Genomic DNA, 20,614 nt, shown 5'->3' with positions numbered 1-20,614 from the left:
TTATAACAAGAAACACAATTATAATAAAGTAATATATATATATATACCTATGCCATCTATCTCCAAATTCTTCATGATAAGGATCAAATCTTCCTGGAAATCCCTGACTTTTTCCTTTAGTGTAAGTCCCTCGTAAAGTTCCACGTGAAAATGTTCCCCTCGTTACACGTTGCTGGTTATCATATCTAGCATAATTTCTACTGTCAAATCCAACTCGTGCTTCCCTGAAAATTGTTTATTAATTTTGGCATTAGAAAATTAAAATGAAAATATCATCATTTCAGTTCTTATTAATTTATTTTATAATTTAAATTCAGAAATATAATTCAAAACAAAGATATTTTTAATTTAACATATAATAATTGCATATCATAAAAAAAATTAATTAATATTAGAAAAGAGCATAGAAAATAAAATAAGTTAATTTAATAGTGTAATTTATTTTGAATATAAACTTCAAGTTAACGTAATTTTGTGTGTTATAAATATACAAATAACCATGCCCAACAATATTACTAATCAAAGTATAAATGTCAGATTATCTCAAGTTATATTTTGGCTGCTAAAAAATGTAATTTATTGCATCTTTTAACTTATTTATTAATAATACATACTTAATCTTTACCAATGCAACATAAAACATGCATAAATTTTAAAAAATCAATTATATTAATCTGGATAGCTAAAAGAGTTATTTTATAAGAAATTTATTACTGCATTTTTCTAAATTATATTATCCAAATTTATAAACAAATAAAATAAATATACATATTTAATCTTACAATATTTTATAACTTTTTTAAAAAAGCTTTAAAAATTCAATCAAAGTTTTAAAAATTTGATGTTTTATTGATTTCTCCTAATAAATTAACTTAAATATGATAAAACATTAACTTACATCAAAATAATTTAAAATTTAACAAAGTCAACTTAGTTCTTATTATTTGGATGTTACAGTAATACTAAATAAAAACATATGTAATATATCAAACTAAACATTAAGAATATAACTTCAATAATTGATTTTTATTACTAATTATTTATTATAAAAAATTCATAAAATAAAAAACTTGATATTTGAAATCATAATACAATCAAAAGCTAGAAATTTTGCTGGTTATTTGTATGCTCTAATTCAGTGATTCCCAAAGTGAGCACTACTGCTCCCCTCTGGGTGATGAGTAAATCTAGGGGGTAAAAAGAAGCAAGTGGGCAGCAGGGGGTGCTGGAGGAAGGGTTCTGAACACAAGCAAAAGTTGGAGTCATTGACAACCTTTCTCTTTCCTCTTTTAAAATGAGTAAGAAGAAATATTGTATTTAATGGTTTCCAAATGTGGATAACAATATATGATAAGGACATAAAGTGTGAATTTCACAGAAAAGTTTTCTAAGAATATTTCCAAATCTTTCTCAACAAGGGAAAATGGGTTAGAAGGCATTAAGTATAACTTTATGGAACCAACAGGCAATGGCTCAAAAAGTTTGGAAATCACTGCTCACATAATTTAATTAATCACATAATTTAATTAATTTAGTAATGAATTTGTATTTAAGGTAAACGGTATATCCATCATGCATTAAATTTAATAATCTGAATAAATTTTTTAATTACTAAAGAAACTTTCTTAGTTTCATCTTTTATCCTGTAATTGACAATGGTCTGATTGTTTATTTATTAATTAATTCAGATAATTAAATTTAATACAAGGTAATGGGCATTGTCTACTTTTATCACTAAATTCATTACCAATTTGATTAAATTATAGCATAAAAATAGCAAGTTAAGTTCTGATTCTTTGGTTTTGTTAATCCTATACATTTATAAAAAATTTTTGCTTTAGTGAAATTTTGATTCAAATTATATGAATATTAATTAAGAAACATGATGATAAATAAAAACAACTCTTGCCCTTTATTTCTTTGAAATTAATTTTTTACAATTAGAAAATAACTTAATCTGTCCTACTACATCTTCAGATATTTTATTTAAATTTTTAAAAAATTATACATTTGGAAGTAACACATTGGAATCTAATATTTTTCCTATTTTCTGTGTAAAATACAACTAAACATAATTTGTTTTCTGTCCAAACATATAGTAAGAACTGAGTTGAAGCACTAGCAAGTTAATAAATAATACAGGAAATCCTTGTTAATTTAAATTTCAAGGAATGAAATATTCACAACTTTGAATTATTACATTTTGAATTATCCAAGATTTACATATTTCTGCACAATATGCCATTTAACTGTTGTATTAGTATTTATTAAGCAAATGGAATATGGCTACGTATACAGAATGCTATTTTCATTAATTAATAATAATAATAATATAAATAAACTGCAGATAAACAGCACGTGTCTGGTGAGAACCACACAAGTTACCAGATAAGTTTTATAATAAGTAAAGCAGAATTCCTCAAAATATAGCCTAAATTATTTTTAAAGTGACTGAAAAAGTAGTAAGTTGCCCAAAAATGTAGTAGCCTAGAGCCCTGCAAATATCTCAATCTGCTATCCAATTATAGCCCAATCTTGCAATCCCAAAAACCCACCATATTTTGTGAGATAAGAGAAAAAAAAGACTAGTCCATGGGTAAGGTGACACTCAAAATGTGTTAAATGAACAAGTTAACATATTAATATTATGGTTCAGACAGAATTTTTTCTTTGATTTTCAAAGTAGCTGTATTTCAAACTAATCAAATTCTTTAACATATAAATCTCTATATCCTCGGCTGGAAAAAAGTACAGTTGTTACCGCTAAAGCTCGGAAACTCGTTAATCTGCAGATTAACTAGCGTGATCCATTAAAGTTGCTAAAATTGTTCTATTTCTCAAATTACCTAGGTAATGTGCAGACTATCTAGGTAATCTGCAAATTACCTACTAGGCACTCGATAAAGTGAAAATAAGATCTTTGCTGAAACAACAGCAACGTTTCTGTACGCTTAAATTAACATAATGTTCTTTATTTAATTTTCGATATCTAAAGAATCAAGTTAATACAATCAAACAATCAACAAATTAGTTGATAAAATCAATCATCAACCAATTAAAAAACATACAAAAAATCAAACGATTTAAAATATTAATACAATTAGGGAAATTATTATATAGATAACCACCTATGGAATTTTGGGACTTTGAGTATCTATCTGAACTGAGGGGACTGAGATGACTTCAACGATACCCTACTTTTGGACTGGAGATGAAAAATAATAAAGTTATCATACTTTTTCTGATGATTGCATGATGTAATTGTGCAGTTAATGTTACCTATGGTGAGTAAAATGGCGGCTCGTCTCTGATTCCAGCAAACAGAAGAAAGGAAACAGTGGGGATGCACGTTCTGTCCTAACCTAACCTATTTTAATAAATTACCATAATTATTACCAACCAAATTATTCGAATAGGTTAGGTTAGGTTTGAACGTGCGTCCCCATTGTTTCCTTTCTTCTCTTTGCTGGAATCAGAGATTAGCTGCCATTTTACCCACCATAGGTAACATTATCCAATTGTGCAGTCTAAAGATTGGTGACACTTTGAATTTCATAGCAATTGGTTTCTGCGACAAGCACACCTATTTGTGGTACATTTATTTGTGGCAAAGATCTTATTTTCACTTTACCGAGAGCCTAGTAGGTAATGTGCGGATTACCTAGATACTCTGCACATTATCTAGGTAATTTGAGAAATGGAACAATTTTCACAACTTTAACGGATCATGCCAGTTAATCTACAGATTAACGAGTTTCGAGCTTTAGCGGTAACACAGTTACAAACTAATGGAATTTTGAACTATATGAGTTCAAATTAACAAAGATTTCCTGTATTGCTTCAGGGGCCACCTATGATCGCTTGCCACTATCATGGCAGTGATGTCACTGCTGGCTTAAAAGAAAATTTAAAAAATTGCAGATGCTCATGCTAGCACACTTGGATATTGTCACTTTGACCCAATTGTATCTTGAAAATAAAATCATGAACCCCTGATTTTTGTTACATTTTTAATTTCCTCATCTCATATCATGTAAAATGACAAAATTTAATCAAAACTGACTAATCAAATTTTGAGAATGAATTCAATTTTATAAGCCACACAGAAAAGGCTTCACTAATGCTCTGCCTCAAAAATCATTAAAACTTGATTGCAATTATTATTTTAAATATCTTAATTTCATGCTAGTGTCAACACACCTGCCATACCGATCATCTCGGATGACTTCAAATTCTCCTCGTCTTTCTCTTCTTTCCCATGGTCGTTCTCCTGGTAGCATTTGTCCAGTCATCTCCATTTTTTCAAAAAATGCTGTTTGACATTCACGACTAGCAAAATCCACCTAAATATTAAAAATCAAATGTTAAATCTTTACTTTTACACAAACAGCAAATAAATTCAAATCAAAAACAAACAATATAATAATGTATTAATTTAAGTCCTACATTATGAAAACTTTTTAAAACTATTATTATATAATAAAAAAAAATTGGAAAAATTTAAATAAAAATATTTTACACTTCTGAACATAATATTAGACACAACTAAAAAATGAAAGTTGATAAGATGTAACTATACTGATAAAAGCAAAAATGATTTAAATGTAAGGAATGAGCAAATAGATGGACACATTCTAGGAATTTTAAGAAACTTTCAATTCTTTGGTGAGATTCATTATAAAATGTGTGGCTACTTTTATAAGAATCTCACAAGATCACTTTTACTCCAATAAGAAAAATAATCTCAAAGAAATTATCAAGTTCTGCTTTATACATTCATTAATAAAAAATGTTATGAACCTGAAAAGAATTGTCAGATTACTGTAAAACTCATGCATAAGCTATATCTCAAACAGGTTTGTAAATGTGGTACAGTTGTGGTCAATTTGCATTCCAAACAATACTACCAGGGTGCCTTAAAATCACTACTCAAGTATCCTATAAAAAATCTTGCATAGGCTTAATGTGTTCAGAACATTTAATGTACATGGTGTTTGGAAGTCTTCAAATGTCAAGTATGTTTGTAAGATGCAAATACATTATGCACAGCTAGCAGAGTTTGAGAAAGGCCACATCAGGATGAGGAAAGCAGGATAGTCATTTCACTAAACTGCCTTCCACCTGGGCTGTTCTGATCTGATTGTGATAAAGTGTTGAAAGTTGTGGATACATGAGAGAACACATACATGGCAAACAGGCTCAGGACATTCCAAACAAACCACCACCTAAAGAGAGAATTGAATAATTATAAGACAAGCACAAACAATTACAATGGCATGTTTATCTATAGTCCAAAGATATGTGGAAGCCTTGCTATAAAACCTTTCTTATACTCTTTCTATATCATTTACAGATAACTAGCAGAGGCAGATTTGCATGCATAATCATGCATAGCTTGTCATTAACACCCCAACATCATTAGGTTCGTTTGTAGTGGTACCATGACAGAAAAAACACCTGGCAGAAATTACCAAATATATGTACAATACATATATGTCACAATTAGTTCATTCCTAGTTTCTGGATACAAATTCACTGAGTTCAGCGTTAATAAAGTTCCTTTAGTATTAACACAAGCACTTTTGATGAGTGTATAACTGTCGTCTTCAGGTGAAAAGAACAAATTTTAACAAAACAAATGTGCAGGATGTTCCAAAGGAACAGAATATATAAATTCAAACCAGGTGTCCGGAAATTCCGTTAAGAACGTACAACTAGTTTTTGATATGTTTGAATCCTTATATTTTACAATGCTAGCAGCGCATGCGTGGAAATGCTACTGCGTTGGCGATACAATGTTAGGTGCGTTTCGTCTTTTAGATGCTGATACAAGGCTATCCACACCCTGGGTAGATTGAGGGTAGGAACATTGCACGCTTCTGAAGCAGATGAACACCAGATGAACACCAGTCTTCGATTGTTGCAGCATTTAATTATCGCTGTTCTGGGCCATAACGGGTTGTAGCCTTGCTCGAGAACTTTTTTAGCGAGCTCTGTAGAACATCTTCCTTTGGCTACGTCATCCTGATGCTCAACAAGGCGGGAGGCGCATATTCTTGTTGTTGCTCCTATGTATGTTGTAATAGCTCCCGTTGACAGATTTTCTAGGTGTATTGTGTAAACCCCTGACTTTTCTAAAGTGGTTAACCTGTCCCGATTGTTGCAGATACACCTGCGTAGGTTTGGTCGGGGGGGTTATGGGTAGTATGAAGTTATTAACGCTGAACTCAGTGAATTTGTATCCAGAAACTATACAAAGCTTGGTGTGAGTTTTTAAATTTAACTTTTTACTTAGTTCATTCCTATTTAACTGTCAATCCATGTTTTAATTGATATTAAGCTTAATCAAATAAAACCAGTCAGAGACATTCCATGGGAAAACTGGGATAAATACTAGCAAATGCTAGCAAAGCAGCAAAATGTCAACCTGAAGAAAATCCCTGGTTGCAGGCATTGCATTTACATATGGTATATCAATCTGTCTAAAGACGACCAAGTAGTAATTTAATTTTTAAGCACTAGAGGGGAGGGTCAGCCAGCCAGCCAACATTCACTGTAGATTGCAGGCAGTATACAGAGAAAAATGTGTTGCAAAAACAACAGTGAAAGAATAAATTTGCACGTTCCACAGCTGCTGAGAAAGCATAAGTAATTTGCCATGTCTCAGCCAAACAAATGTAGTTCTTACAAACAATACTGTTGCTGCCATTAATAAAGCTTTAGATGGCATGAGGAAAGTAAATCTTTGAATTCAGGAAACAATCTTTGAATGTCAAAAGATGTAAAAGTAGGAATATTTGGTTTTCACTAAAACTAGATTTTTTTGACTGAAGAGACTGGAATTAAATTTTGAATATCCAAATGTTTTCTCAGGGAATATTCCAGTTTCTCTAAAGCAAATCCATCTAACTGATTTTTGGCACGTTTAAAAATCTCTCGCTGCTTCTCAGTAGACAGACCACTTTTTTCAAGCTTAGAAACTGAACTGTTCAGAAACTTGTGTAAATGAACAGTGTGCAGTTCCTTTAATATTGCTTCTTGTCTCAACAGTCTCGAATTTCATCATAAACATTGTTGACTTTTCATCCAGTTTAACAATGATTGCTCCCATAAATTAGAAATTTTTGACATAAAACAAGCCACCTCAATCCTTGTGCCCACCTGTTTATTACAAGTTGTTTTGGGAGTGGAAAGTCAGTTATCTCTTTATATAGATGTATAATACATTTGCAGGACATTTAATCAAAGATTTTCATTGCCTCATATTCAGATACATCAACTTTTTATGTTTGACCATATACTTAGCATGTATGATGTCTGGTCTGTTACAAGTAACCAAACATTTTCATATGTTATGACAGAGTTCCATAATTTGGCACAAATTATTGAAGGCTTGCATAACACTTATGAAATTTGTCTAATTCATAAACCCTTAATAGCATGGGTTGCACTGGCTCCCTTGTTAACAGACTGATAAGAGCATTCAGCACATGCCTTTTTAGTACATCTATTGTTTCATCCAAAATAAAACAAAACTGGATTGTTTCCTACTACTTCCTGTGTTTTTTTAAAAGTTGCTTCACATGCAGGCTGCACATATCTTTTCCTTAAGATGCCTTGGTTGGGAATTGAATGCTTGGTACACTTTTCTAGTAAAGTTATTGAATACTGAATGAGTTACCTTGATAAGGGCAATTCCCTGACAGTATTAAAGCTGAAATCAATTCATATGAAAATTCATTCTTCTTGATTGTATTGTTTTTCTAGAATTTAATGATACTAAAATAAAACTCTGTTCCTTCTTTTTGTTCTTTCTTTCTTTGTTGGAAATATGTCTTGCATCTTTAATGTGCTGCTTATCCCATACAATGATGCTATTCATGTAAATTTATGACGACATCACACAGTTTATATCACAATATGTCATTCAATATTATCAAAATATTGATTATTAATCAAAAAATTCAATATCAATTACAGATACAACAAATTGCAGTACTTAAACAGTTTTATTTCAAAATTACTATATTATTGTTTCTAAGATCTAAAAATCTTATAGATTTTATTAATTCAAGATTTAAAAAAACATTGATTAATATCAGGCCAATATGGTATATAAAACATAAAATATACTTACAATATGATAAAATAGCAAATGATTTCATCAGAAAGTAGAGATACCAAACAGACTGCCTAGAGACTGCCTATTTATACTATTTTTGAAATCACCATTAGTCAACTAATTTTTTCTAACCAATCATAACAAGAAATTTGAAATTTAAAATTTTGGAAATAATTTAATTTTCAAATTCATATTTGTTTACAGTTGAAATTTGTCAGCCAATCAAAAGCATAATTTCAATTTTTAAACATTAAATGGACAGGAATGCAAAGAGATCAGTTAAAAATAGTTTAACTTCATACTGGAATCAAACTTAAAACTTAAATTACAAATTAAATTTGTAATTCAATTGATTGAAATTTGTTAGCAATTTCAATTTTAAGGTACATTAGCATTAGGTCATTAAATTTTTTAACTTTGTAAATTCTGATATTAACTTCTGATATCAGTAAAGTCAAACATTGATGATGATATTAGTCAGTATTCATTTTTCTGACTTCAATATTGGAAAAGATCATAATAATAGTCAAATATTCAATAATATCAAATACTACTATATCATATCATAAGATATTTAAATATCAAAAAAATTATTAATTAAAAATTTAATAACTTTTAATTAATAATTTTTATTAACAACAGATTTATAAACAGAAATATAAAAATATACAAAATACTAGAGATGCCATGAATATTCAGCTACTATTCAGTATTTGGCCTATTTGGCTACTTTTTTTAATATTTGGTATTCGGCCGAATACCAAATCATTAAAAAAAAAAAAAAAACCACACATTTCTCAAAAACGTACTTATTTTAATCACAAATTATTACATTTAATACTTAAAATCTATCAGTGGTAAGTTGTGATGAATGAAAACAATTTTTCCAGCATTTGTTGATAGCAAACGATTGCACTTTTCCTCATAAACTATACCTGCTTCTGAAAATAGCCTCTCACTATATACACTACTGCCGGGAGACGATAGATAAATCTTAGCAAATTCTGTCAGGCTTGGATACTGTTTTGTGTTTGCTGACCACCACTTGTAAAAGTTTGCCGTCTGATCTAGGCAAACAGTTTTCATATAAAGTGATACAAACAGTAATATTTTTTAGTAATAAGGACTATTAGTAACACAATTTGATGTAACAATGAACAAATAATGCATGTTGTGACATGATCTACTCGCAAATAAAACAAATGTGCCTGTGGTGTCGCTACCGCACCCACCGCAATGAGACAGGTCATAACCTGTCACCCGCAAAATGTACACATATTTTGCCGAATATTCGGCGCTTCGGCTGAGAGCGTAGCTGAATATTCGGTATTCACCAAAATCACTATTCGTGGCATCACTACAAAATACCCAATTTAAGTAAAAAAAAAGGAAAAAGGCATGAAAAAATGCTCAGTGGTAAAAAAGAGGAACTAATACTACCTTCAAATGATTGTAAACTTAATAAAGAACCATTCTTTGATACTTTGAAAAACACTGTGCAAATAATGAACATCTCAACTTTCCAACTTTACTGATTATATTAGTATATCTTTTTAAATTTATCTTCACTTAATCTAAACATCCTATGAAATACTTTAAATAAAATTAATATCATATGAAATCAGAGAATTCATAAAAATTATGTGCACTATCATTTTAGTTATTTCAACATTGAACAATGATATTATATAATCCAAAAAAATTTTATATTTTTATTCTCTTAAATTGTTTCCATTTAAAAGATATCAACAACTATATAATCTTACCTGCAATCGTTTCCCTCCTAATATCCGGCCACGCATTTCAGAAACAGCAATTTGAGCATACTCTACTGAATCATAAAATATTAGAGAATGGCCTTTTTCTCTGTCAATAGCAGTATATCCAACAGGTCCAAAACGACTAAAATGACGTGCCAAAAATTTCTCAGAAACACTGTCAGCAATTCCATCTAACCACACACAGTTTGTTGGCATGCTTTTACCAAATCCAAGTTTTATTCTATTGGCACCAAGATTTTCTCCGTCTAATTTTCTCATTGCTTTCACTACACTAGCCACATCAGAGTATTGAATAAAAGCATATGATGTTGAAGACCCTTGTTTTTTAATATCAATTTCCTAAATAAAATATAAAATTATTATTACATATATCGTAAAAACAATAAATATAATATATATACACAAGTATATTAGGAATGGACCAAATAGGGGTTTTTGCCAAATAGTGAATACTTATTCAGATTTCTGAGAACTGAATAATGAATATTCAGCCAAATATCAGTTGATTTATTTGGAAATGTCTGGAACAGAAGGCTTAGACACTAAGCTTTAGAATAATGTAGAGAGACATGGTCTTCTATTCAATAATAAACATTATATATATTTTCATTTTAAAAAAATTATTATTATGTACTAAAAAGTAAAAACTTAAATCTTGCCATTGAGGTCAGTTGATTTTGACAGCCTTACCAAGTAGTGCATTTAGTGAATGTACAGTATGTTCAGCAAAGCTGAAGGTATTTATCCAAATGTACCTTATAGTGAAAATATTTGTACACAATTTATAATATATAAATTTGAATAATAAGTGTTAAATATATTGTATATATTTAAAATTTCCAAAATAATTTAATCACAGTAAAACTGTACAAGTGAACATATAAAACAAGACTGATATAAAATGGATATATATTTTTTTCATATAACACATATTATTACTGTATGATAAAAAAGGATGTTTTGTTATTGATTTTATGGGTAACCAAATATTTACATTAAAGTTTAATTAATCATACAGAAAAAAAATCAGCTTACAGTTTAAAAAGCCATACAACAATTCAAAATTATTGTAATTTCCTACAAATAACCCACAAGTTATTTGTGTTTTAAAATCAATTTGAAAGTTGATGCATGTTAACTGTCAATTTTAAATTGCAGTTACAAGCTAATCCAACAGATTTATTTTTGTCTAAACTCACTAACAGCACCTTTAAAATCATAAATCTTTTATATGCTTACACATATTCTTCTGCTATTGCTGTATTTTCTGAAACCACAAAATATGTATATATATATATATATAGTTCTTTCATGTTTTTACATCAATTCACATTTCAATTGATATTATTAAATATTTCTACTTGAACTTGTAACTTAAAAGCTGATAAATTTCTGGTAATTTTTCTCCTAAATAGAGACCAAGGGCATACATATGAGAAGTTTTGGGTTTAATCTCCAATTTGAAAAAAATACAAAAAGAAAAATTGTCATCTATATACTTATATTGTAAAAGTTATAAACTATGAGTAAACTGAATTATGGAAAAATAATGTACTTTTCTAAAATCCTGCTCTTTTAAAAAATACTGCACATGAGCCTGATAATAACTCAGAAAATTATTCAGAAGCATACTGTCAATCTTAATGAAAGTTAAATCTCTACACTGAATAAGAGCCAATGGTATCTCTATCTCCAAGCACAAAGTCCTTCTCCTCTTACTTGCAAAGTCCTTCTCATGATTACTTGTAAAGTGTTTTGCATTTGTCTAGCCAAATTCCATTTGAATATCAGTGGAATAAGTGTATAACTCCTAATAAGTGATTTAGTTATGCTAGTGTAGTTTTCAGCCATAAGCATGTCTGAAAGTGTTGATTGTGGTTGAATGTATTTTGGTAATAACTTATATATTTATTTGTATAGTTTGTATTATGGACTTCATAGACTTCCAGTGGGTCACATGCATTTTTTTTTTTGTGAAGTTGAAAGCTTTTAAGCCTGTTGATTACAAACCCATTTGATAAAATAAACAGATTCTGCTTGATGTGATTTAACAGATTAAAATATTAATAAAAATACATAACAGAGAATAAAATTGTCTTCACTTTCCGCCATGTCCAATTACCAGAAACAACTATCTTCCACTGCAGAGACAACCTTTCTTTAGTGGCTATGCCTCTGCAAAAAATGCAAAATAGTCTAAAAGTTTACAAGTGACAATCCCAGCACAATTAAAAATGTATTTCTTTTGTAAAAATGCAGAGGCATAGCCTCTAAAGAAAGGTCATCTCTGGAGTGGAAGATAGTTGTTCCTGGTGATTGATTGGACATGGTGAAAAGTGAAGACATTTTTAGTCTTTGTTACATATTTTTATTAAATTGTAAATTTGTCAGCCTTTTTTACAAAAGGTTAAAATATATTCAAAAAGTATCTTTATTTCACTCATTTCCAAATAAACAATTAATTTAAAAATTGCTTTCTTTATGTTTAAATATAAATATTGTATCTGTTTATTTTAAAAAAATGAACATTCTTTTCAAGAATAAAAGTTATATTTTTTGTCTATCTTTAAAACTAATGATTTATTGTACTTACAATAATTTCACCAAATTGTTCAAAATGTTTTCTTAGTTCAGTTGTCGTGATGTCTTTTTCTAAGTTTCCAATGAATAATGTTCTCGTAGCTTTAGGATGATATTCATCAAGTTCTGCTTCTAAAGGCCTAAATTCATTATCTTCACCATCTATACCTTCATGTGCAGTTACCTCTATTCTACATCCAAAGAATAATTTGTCTTTTGATACTTCTAATGCTTTGTCAACATCTTCAGTTCTAAAAGATAAAATACAAAATATTTAATTTCTTATAATAACAGCAAAGAAAAACAATTTTTTTAAAATACTGTTTTGTATAATATCAATATAATCTGTTATATATGTGTATCAAGTATTATGAAGATACACATAAATGAAATTTTTTAATAAAATTACCATATTTCTGTGAAAGGTGGAGGAAATCATAGGCATCTCTAGCAAGATTATCATGAATATCATCTATAACCACAACAAAAGAACAAGAAAAAACTTGCAAGATTATTTACCCTAAAAATTTTGGGCAGAAAGCAAAATATAATCAACAGAAAAAACAGCTTTTTATCAGTCATTGCCTCCAGAAATGTCTGTATCTAAATGTATCCTGATGTCCTATCTTTTGGATTATGTAACAGGAGTATTTTAGCTACTGTAAAATATTGAAGAAACTGAATCTGACCCTTGGGTCAGAGTCAGTTTCTTCAATATGCTGGTAAAATTCAAAACTCCAGTAGCTCCTGCTTGTGCCTTGGCACAAGCAGGAGCTTCTGGAGTTTAGCCAGCATCATTTCTCTCAAGATGATGGTTTTAATGTGATAGTTTTTCAGATAAAAAGCAATTTTCTGTAGATGGCTCATACAATTTGTACTTGTATATGCTCAGATATGATCTTACTTCCCTGAGTATAAACCTGTATAGAATCAGCAGATGGGAAATGTGTTATAACTTTAGGGCAGTCACTTCAATGGAAAACCTCAAAGTTTAAGTTGTTGATCAGAAGTATAACAGCAGCTCTTATTTTGAGAAACTTCAGCATATCTTTCTCCCTTGGCCAGTTTGACTGTAAAACATGGATTGACAGCATCTTAAAAATTTGAGATTGTAATATTCTTAAAAATAAGCAGAAAAAATCATTTTAAGTGAAGAAATGAGATGGAGAACAATAGAATAACTCAACACTGGACAAAGTCAATTACTTATAGCAAAATGGCTAAATGTTCATAATAAAGCCTTCTAAATCAGTACAACAAACAAGCAGAATCATCTCCTAGAGACCTGTTTCTGGATATCCTTGAAAGGGCTACAACTATGAGACATGACCATTTGCTTGTTTCTAAACACAAGCCATCTTAGGTCATACACAAAACATTAACTTACTGCAGTAGTATTATGGTAAATATATTTCAAAAGCTCTATCAGGGTGGTCTTTATGCATGAATCCTCACTTAACATTGAGTACATTTGTAATCATTTACAAATTATTGATGCTGAATTTTCTTTATAAACAGTAAAATTGATTCTATGAGATGGGAAATAAGTGCTGGACATTGCAAACACAATCCAATTAGAATAGTACTAACTGAATTATATCTTGTTTATATTAATTAATCTATGGTAAAATTAGTTTCATTCTATTTCATGTTGTAGTTTATAAAAACTTATAGATGATATTAAGTGAGGACTTGATGTAGTTAATATGCCTTTAATATCTGTGTAAATATGAGCTTAATTACATTGGTCTTGAGAGCATGTTAACTGGAGTTCAAAACAATGCATCAATGTGCTTTTTACAAACCAGTCTCAGTTCCAAAGTAGTTCCCAATACACTCTGATATGAAGAGAGGCTTAAACATCTTATCAACCCTCTAAAATTTATAAAAACACTATTGCAAAGGTGGCTTGTTGGTACAAGTTAGAATATTAATCAGCAGTTACACAAATCCTCACATCTATTGACATGGTACAATAAAGACAGTAAGGCATCACAATGAAATCCTAAACCTGTATGTCCAACTCTATTTTGTTGCCTCAGGCCCTGATTCCATTTTAATGGACAATAATGGTTATCCGTGCATAATTTGTCTCGTTGCTGATACCTATAGAATGAAACAATTGCTTAAAGGGAATAGCTATCTAGATCATCTGATCCCAATCAGATAGAATTTGGGACACTCTAAAAAGATGAATTGCAAGCCTAAATACCCTTCCATGAACTCTGCAGGAGCTCATAGCTGCTTGTAAAAGCAGCTATGAGCTCCTGCAGATTTTTTGCTAATTCCCTCAGAATCTCATTGACAATCCTTGTCAATTATCTCACTAGTATCAGTGGAGTAGCATGGGTGTCAACCGCCCAGGGTGGAGGAAAATTTCACCACCCCCTTTATTAGGTATCTTAATTTAAAACATTAAAATTCAGTGTCATCACAGAATAAGTAATGAAAAATTCCATGCTAGTGTTGCCACCTTTTTAAAATCGCCGACCCTGATGGCAGGTGAGTTTTGTTCAAACAGAAGTTTCTGACGCATGCGTATATCATTTTGCAATGAAGAATAATTTGCAGTGCATGCTGGTTCTAAATCAGTTACAGTTAGCGACTAGGGAGATTTGGGTAAGAGTAATGCAAGTAAACTAGATGACTTAACCCTATTGAATATTGGAGGTGTATAAGAGTACAAATGAATTGTACAAGCAAAAAAAAAAGGTCAACAGGTTGCGCACAATATCACCGAATGGCGGGTCGGATGACAACACTATTTCCACTATTCCGTGCTCATTTCATACGGTCAAAATCGTAAGTGGACAAAAATATGATATAAAGTGGTTCAAATTCTTACAAGATATTATTATTATTATTATTTGTCAAATTTTGCTGCCCCTATAACATAATTTTGCCACCCCCTAAAAAGTGCTGCCCGGGTGAGCCGCCCCCCTATGCTAAGCTACTGACTAGTATAAATCCTTTATGTTAAGCCTGAAGAGATCAAACACACTCTTGAAATGGCTTCACATTTGTATATTGTAATGTAAAAGTTTGCTGTTTACTGAATAAGACGCATATTTAGCAAAATGTTTAAAAGAATTTTCTCTTGTTGCACACAATATTGACATTTGTGATTACAAATCTTTCATAATTTAAATCAGATAGAAAAAAAAAATTAACTTTTGAAATAAATTATTATTATTATTTTTAAAATTAAGTTGACAAATTAAATAAATATAAAATAGAAAAGTATAATAAAAATTATATATTTTCAAAATTACATACTTTTTAAAACACACTACTGCATATCTATCTGTGCCTTGGCCTATTACTTTTACCATGGTGACCTTTCCATGCTTTTTGTATTCATGAAATAAGCCATCTTTCAGGCTTGTATCTAAAAAAATTATTACCCATAAATTATAAAAATATTTAGGTAATGTTATCAAAATGATAAAAATAATGTAATAATTCTTACCAGTTGACCTTACAGGTAAATTTTTTACACAGATACCCAATGGCCTTTTTTCATCTTTCTCGTTACTATCTACAGAGACAGGGACACAACCCTGTGGTTGATTAGACACCTGAGAATTATTACTTGTTGCAGCTGATACGGTAGAAGATAAATATGTAGTAGTGTTCACTAGACTGACAGCACTTGCTGACCGTCCCCCTTTATTGCTTCCTTGACTTCCATAGGAAGCTCTAAATAAAGATAAATTACATTATATTTAAAATTCAAAAATTTATTTCTTAATAAAAAAAAATAACTTACGCAGGTGATCTTGATTTTGAAGGTGATCGAGATCTACTACTGCTATCACTTGAACTACTGCGTAGTTTTGAGGAGGAACTGGACGAATGACTGCCACTTGTACTCCTTGACCTGGATCGAGATCGTGAACGTGAATTTGATCTAGAACCCGAAGGTGAGCGTGACGGAGATCTTCTTTTATGTTGCCTTTGCCGACTGCCGCTCCTAGAATGAGGTGGGGATGCAACAGTAGAACCAACTGTTGAAGTTGCAGAAGTATTTGGCCTCCGTGTTAAACGATTTACATTTGATGTCGAGTCTCTTTCATCACTGTACTGATCACTAGGATACCTTTGTTGATCAAAATGCTGTCTAGTAGCATTATGGCCACGAAAATGATTTTGAGTTCTAGATAATAAGAAATAAAAACAGTCACTTCATATTCACTTAATTTTATTAATTAAGACAGTGAAATAAAATTATTTAATAATAATGTAAAACCATAATCAATAATTAAAATTATCCAATTCATATAATATTAAAATACTAGTTGGAATGAAAATTGTCAATCAAAATCATTTAATTTCAGTTTCTGTAAGAAAGAAAATTAGCATTAATTGTATCATACGAATTATTTTGCTCAATATATAGTAGACACTTTGTAATCTGACATATATTGGACTGGTGGGTGTTGAATTACAACAAATTGTCAGATTACTGGATTTTGTACATATGTATGTACCGGACTGACACATGTATGTACATCAGTCTCTTTATGTCACATTGACAAGAGGTAACATGAAAATTTCATGTGCAGTTTGAAAACGTTTCTAAACCATTCTGCCAATTCTAACATCTAGTGATATCACTTCCTAGTATCTGCTACAAAGTCGCACACATGTAGATTAACTTAGGAGACAGACTGTTACCTCACATGAAACTACTTGTCACTTATATTGCTTATACCTTAATTCATATATATATATATATACACACCTTAATTCACTTAGATACTATGATTTTAAGCTACTTAAGAAAACATATAGTATATTGCATTAAAAAGACTAAAAAATTTATCATGTATCAAAAATAAACAAAATTTTAAAAATATATTTGAAAAATGTATTCTCCTTTTTGAGAATTTCTTTACTTAGTTTTATAATAAAACAATCATTTGAACAAATATGTAGTTACTAATGATAATTTCATATGTTTTATTTCTTAAAAGTAATTTCCACTTTATATTATTGCAAGAGTGATATTTATTCATTTGTAATTTTTGTTTTTTGAAGAATTTTACAATATTTTGTTTAATATTCCAAAATGTTATTTTATAAAGACAATAGATATTATTATATTCGAAACATGTTTCTTCTCTTTTTTAATTAACTATTGAGTGTTCAAGAATATAAGAACATTTATATATATCTATGATTGGTTGAACATGAAAAATATAAATTCCAGACAAAATATTTCTAAACTGAAGTATAGTTTCTTGATTTTTCATTATATTTAATATTTACTCAAAATGACATAGAATGAGTATTATTTATTGTAACATTGTCACAATGCCAGGCTGCAATTTTTAATATTTGAAATTTATTTCATTTAAAATATATGCTCTCCACCACAAATTAGTACTGAAGTGTCTGCCCCTGTACATCACACTTTTCCATTAGCAATGGAGTTGTGAGATAAAGGAAAGACAGACAGACGGAATTTATAGGTCTACAATATTTACAAACTGCAGTCCAATAACTTTTTCCAGATGTTTGTTTCAGGTGATTCTGTTCTATTCAATAAATTATGTAAAGGATTTTCCCTTACAGAGGAATAAAAGCATTACATTTTTAATTTTCTTTATATAATACATTCTTAAATGATACCAAAGTTTGTAGTTACAGCCAATTAACAATTATCCTTGCTTTTAATTCTTGAATTAGTAAACTACAAATGAACAAAACTGATAAACTATTTCANATAATGCATGTTGTGACATGATCTACTCGCAAATAAAACAAATGTGCCTGTGGTGTCGCTACTGCACCCACCGCAATGAGACAGGTCATAACCTGTCACCCGCAAAATGTACACATATTTTGCCGAATATTCGGCGCTTCGGCTGAGAGCGTAGCTGAATATTCGGTATTCACCAAAATCACTATTCGTGGCATCACTACAAAATACCCAATTTAAGTAAAAAAAAAAGGAAAAAGGCATGAAAAAATGCTCAGTGGTAAAAAAGAGGAACTAATACTACCTTCAAATGATTGTAAACTTAATAAAGAACCATTCTTTGATACTTTGAAAAACACTGTGCAAATAATGAACATCTCAACTTTCCAACTTTACTGATTATATTAGTATATCTTTTTAAATTTATCTTCACTTAATCTAAACATCCTATGAAATACTTTAAATAAAATTAATATCATATGAAATCAGAGAATTCATAAAAATTATGTGCACTATCATTTTAGTTATTTCAACATTGAACAATGATATTATATAATCCAAAAAAATTTTATATTTTTATTCTCTTAAATTGTTTCCATTTAAAAGATATCAACAACTATATAATCTTACCTGCAATCGTTTCCCTCCTAATATCCGGCCACGCATTTCAGAAACAGCAATTTGAGCATACTCTACTGAATCATAAAATATTAGAGAATGGCCTTTTTCTCTGTCAATAGCAGTATATCCAACAGGTCCAAAACGACTAAAATGACGTGCCAAAAATTTCTCAGAAACACTGTCAGCAATTCCATCTAACCACACACAGTTTGTTGGCATGCTTTTACCAAATCCAAGTTTTATTCTATTGGCACCAAGATTTTCTCCGTCTAATTTTCTCATTGCTTTCACTACACTAGCCACATCAGAGTATTGAATAAAAGCATATGATGTTGAAGACCCTTGTTTTTTAATATCAATTTCCTAAATAAAATATAAAATTATTATTACATATATCGTAAAAACAATAAATATAATATATATATACACAAGTATATTAGGAATGGACCAAATAGGGGTTTTTGCCAAATAGTGAATACTTATTCAGATTTCTGAGAACTGAATAATGAATATTCAGCCAAATATCAGTTGATTTATTTGGAAATGTCTGGAACAGAAGGCTTAGACACTAAGCTTTAGAATAATGTAGAGAGACATGGTCTTCTATTCAATAATAAACATTATATATATTTTCATTTTAAAAAAATTATTATTATGTACTAAAAAGTAAAAACTTAAATCTTGCCATTGAGGTCAGTTGATTTTGACAGCCTTACCAAGTAGTGCATTTAGTGAATGTACAGTATGTTCAGCAAAGCTGAAGGTATTTATCCAAATGTACCTTATAGTGAAAATATTTGTACACAATTTATAATATATAAATTTGAATAATAAGTGTTAAATATATTGTATATATTTAAAATTTCCAAAATAATTTAATCACAGTAAAACTGTACAAGTGAACATATAAAACAAGACTGATATAAAATGGATATATATTTTTTTCATATAACACATATTATTACTGTATGATAAAAAAGGATGTTTTGTTATTGATTTTATGGGTAACCAAATATTTACATTAAAGTTTAATTAATCATACAGAAAAAAAATCAGCTTACAGTTTAAAAAGCCATATAACAATTCAAAATTATTGTAATTTCCTACAAATAACCCACAGGTTATTTGTGTTTTAAAATCAATTTGAAAGTTGATGCATGTTAACTGTCAATTTTAAATTGCAGTTACAAGCTAATCCAACAGATTTATTTTTGTCTAAACTCACTAACAGCACCTTTAAAATCATAAATCTTTTATATGCTTACACATATTCTTCTGCTATTGCTGTATTTTCTGAAACCACAAAATATGTATATATATATATATATAGTTCTTTCATGTTTTTACATCAATTCACATTTCAATTGATATTATTAAATATTTCTACTTGAACTTGTAACTTAAAAGCTGATAAATTTCTGGTAATTTTTCTCCTAAATAGAGACCAAGGGCATACATATGAGAAGTTTTGGGTTTAATCTCCAATTTGAAAAAAATACAAAAAGAAAAATTGTCATCTATATACTTATATTGTAAAAGTTATAAACTATGAGTAAACTGAATTATGGAAAAATAATGTACTTTTCTAAAATCCTGCTCTTTTAAAAAATACTGCACATGAGCCTGATAATAACTCAGAAAATTATTCAGAAGCATACTGTCAATCTTAATGAAAGTTAAATCTCTACACTGAATAAGAGCCAATGGTATCTCTATCTCCAAGCACAAAGTCCTTCTCCTCTTACTTGCAAAGTCCTTCTCATGATTACTTGTAAAGTGTTTTGCATTTGTCTAGCCAAATTCCAT

At 29.8% G+C, this 20,614-nt stretch overlaps 1 protein-coding gene across 1 annotated transcript in view; it reads right to left on the bottom strand.

Annotated features, from left to right (window-relative positions):
* LOC111625748 (protein split ends-like) overlaps nucleotides 1-20,614 on the bottom strand; it is a 98,561-nt gene that overhangs the window by 37,829 nt on the left and 40,118 nt on the right. The window contains exons 7-9 of the mRNA XM_023368969.1: nucleotides 18,818-19,171; nucleotides 4,210-4,343; nucleotides 48-224 (exon numbers count right to left, since the gene is read on the bottom strand). Of these exons, the coding sequence (XP_023224737.1) occupies nucleotides 48-224; nucleotides 4,210-4,343; nucleotides 18,818-19,171 (665 nt within the window). The remainder of the gene's footprint in view (nucleotides 1-47; nucleotides 225-4,209; nucleotides 4,344-18,817; nucleotides 19,172-20,614) is intronic.

The sequence above is a fragment of the Centruroides sculpturatus genome, unplaced genomic scaffold, assembly GCF_000671375.1.
Source record: "Centruroides sculpturatus isolate CEXI.00-Female unplaced genomic scaffold, Cexi_2.0 scaffold459, whole genome shotgun sequence".
Taxonomy (NCBI): domain Eukaryota; kingdom Metazoa; phylum Arthropoda; class Arachnida; order Scorpiones; family Buthidae; genus Centruroides; species Centruroides sculpturatus.
This window is presented reverse-complemented; position numbering and strand designations above follow the sequence as displayed.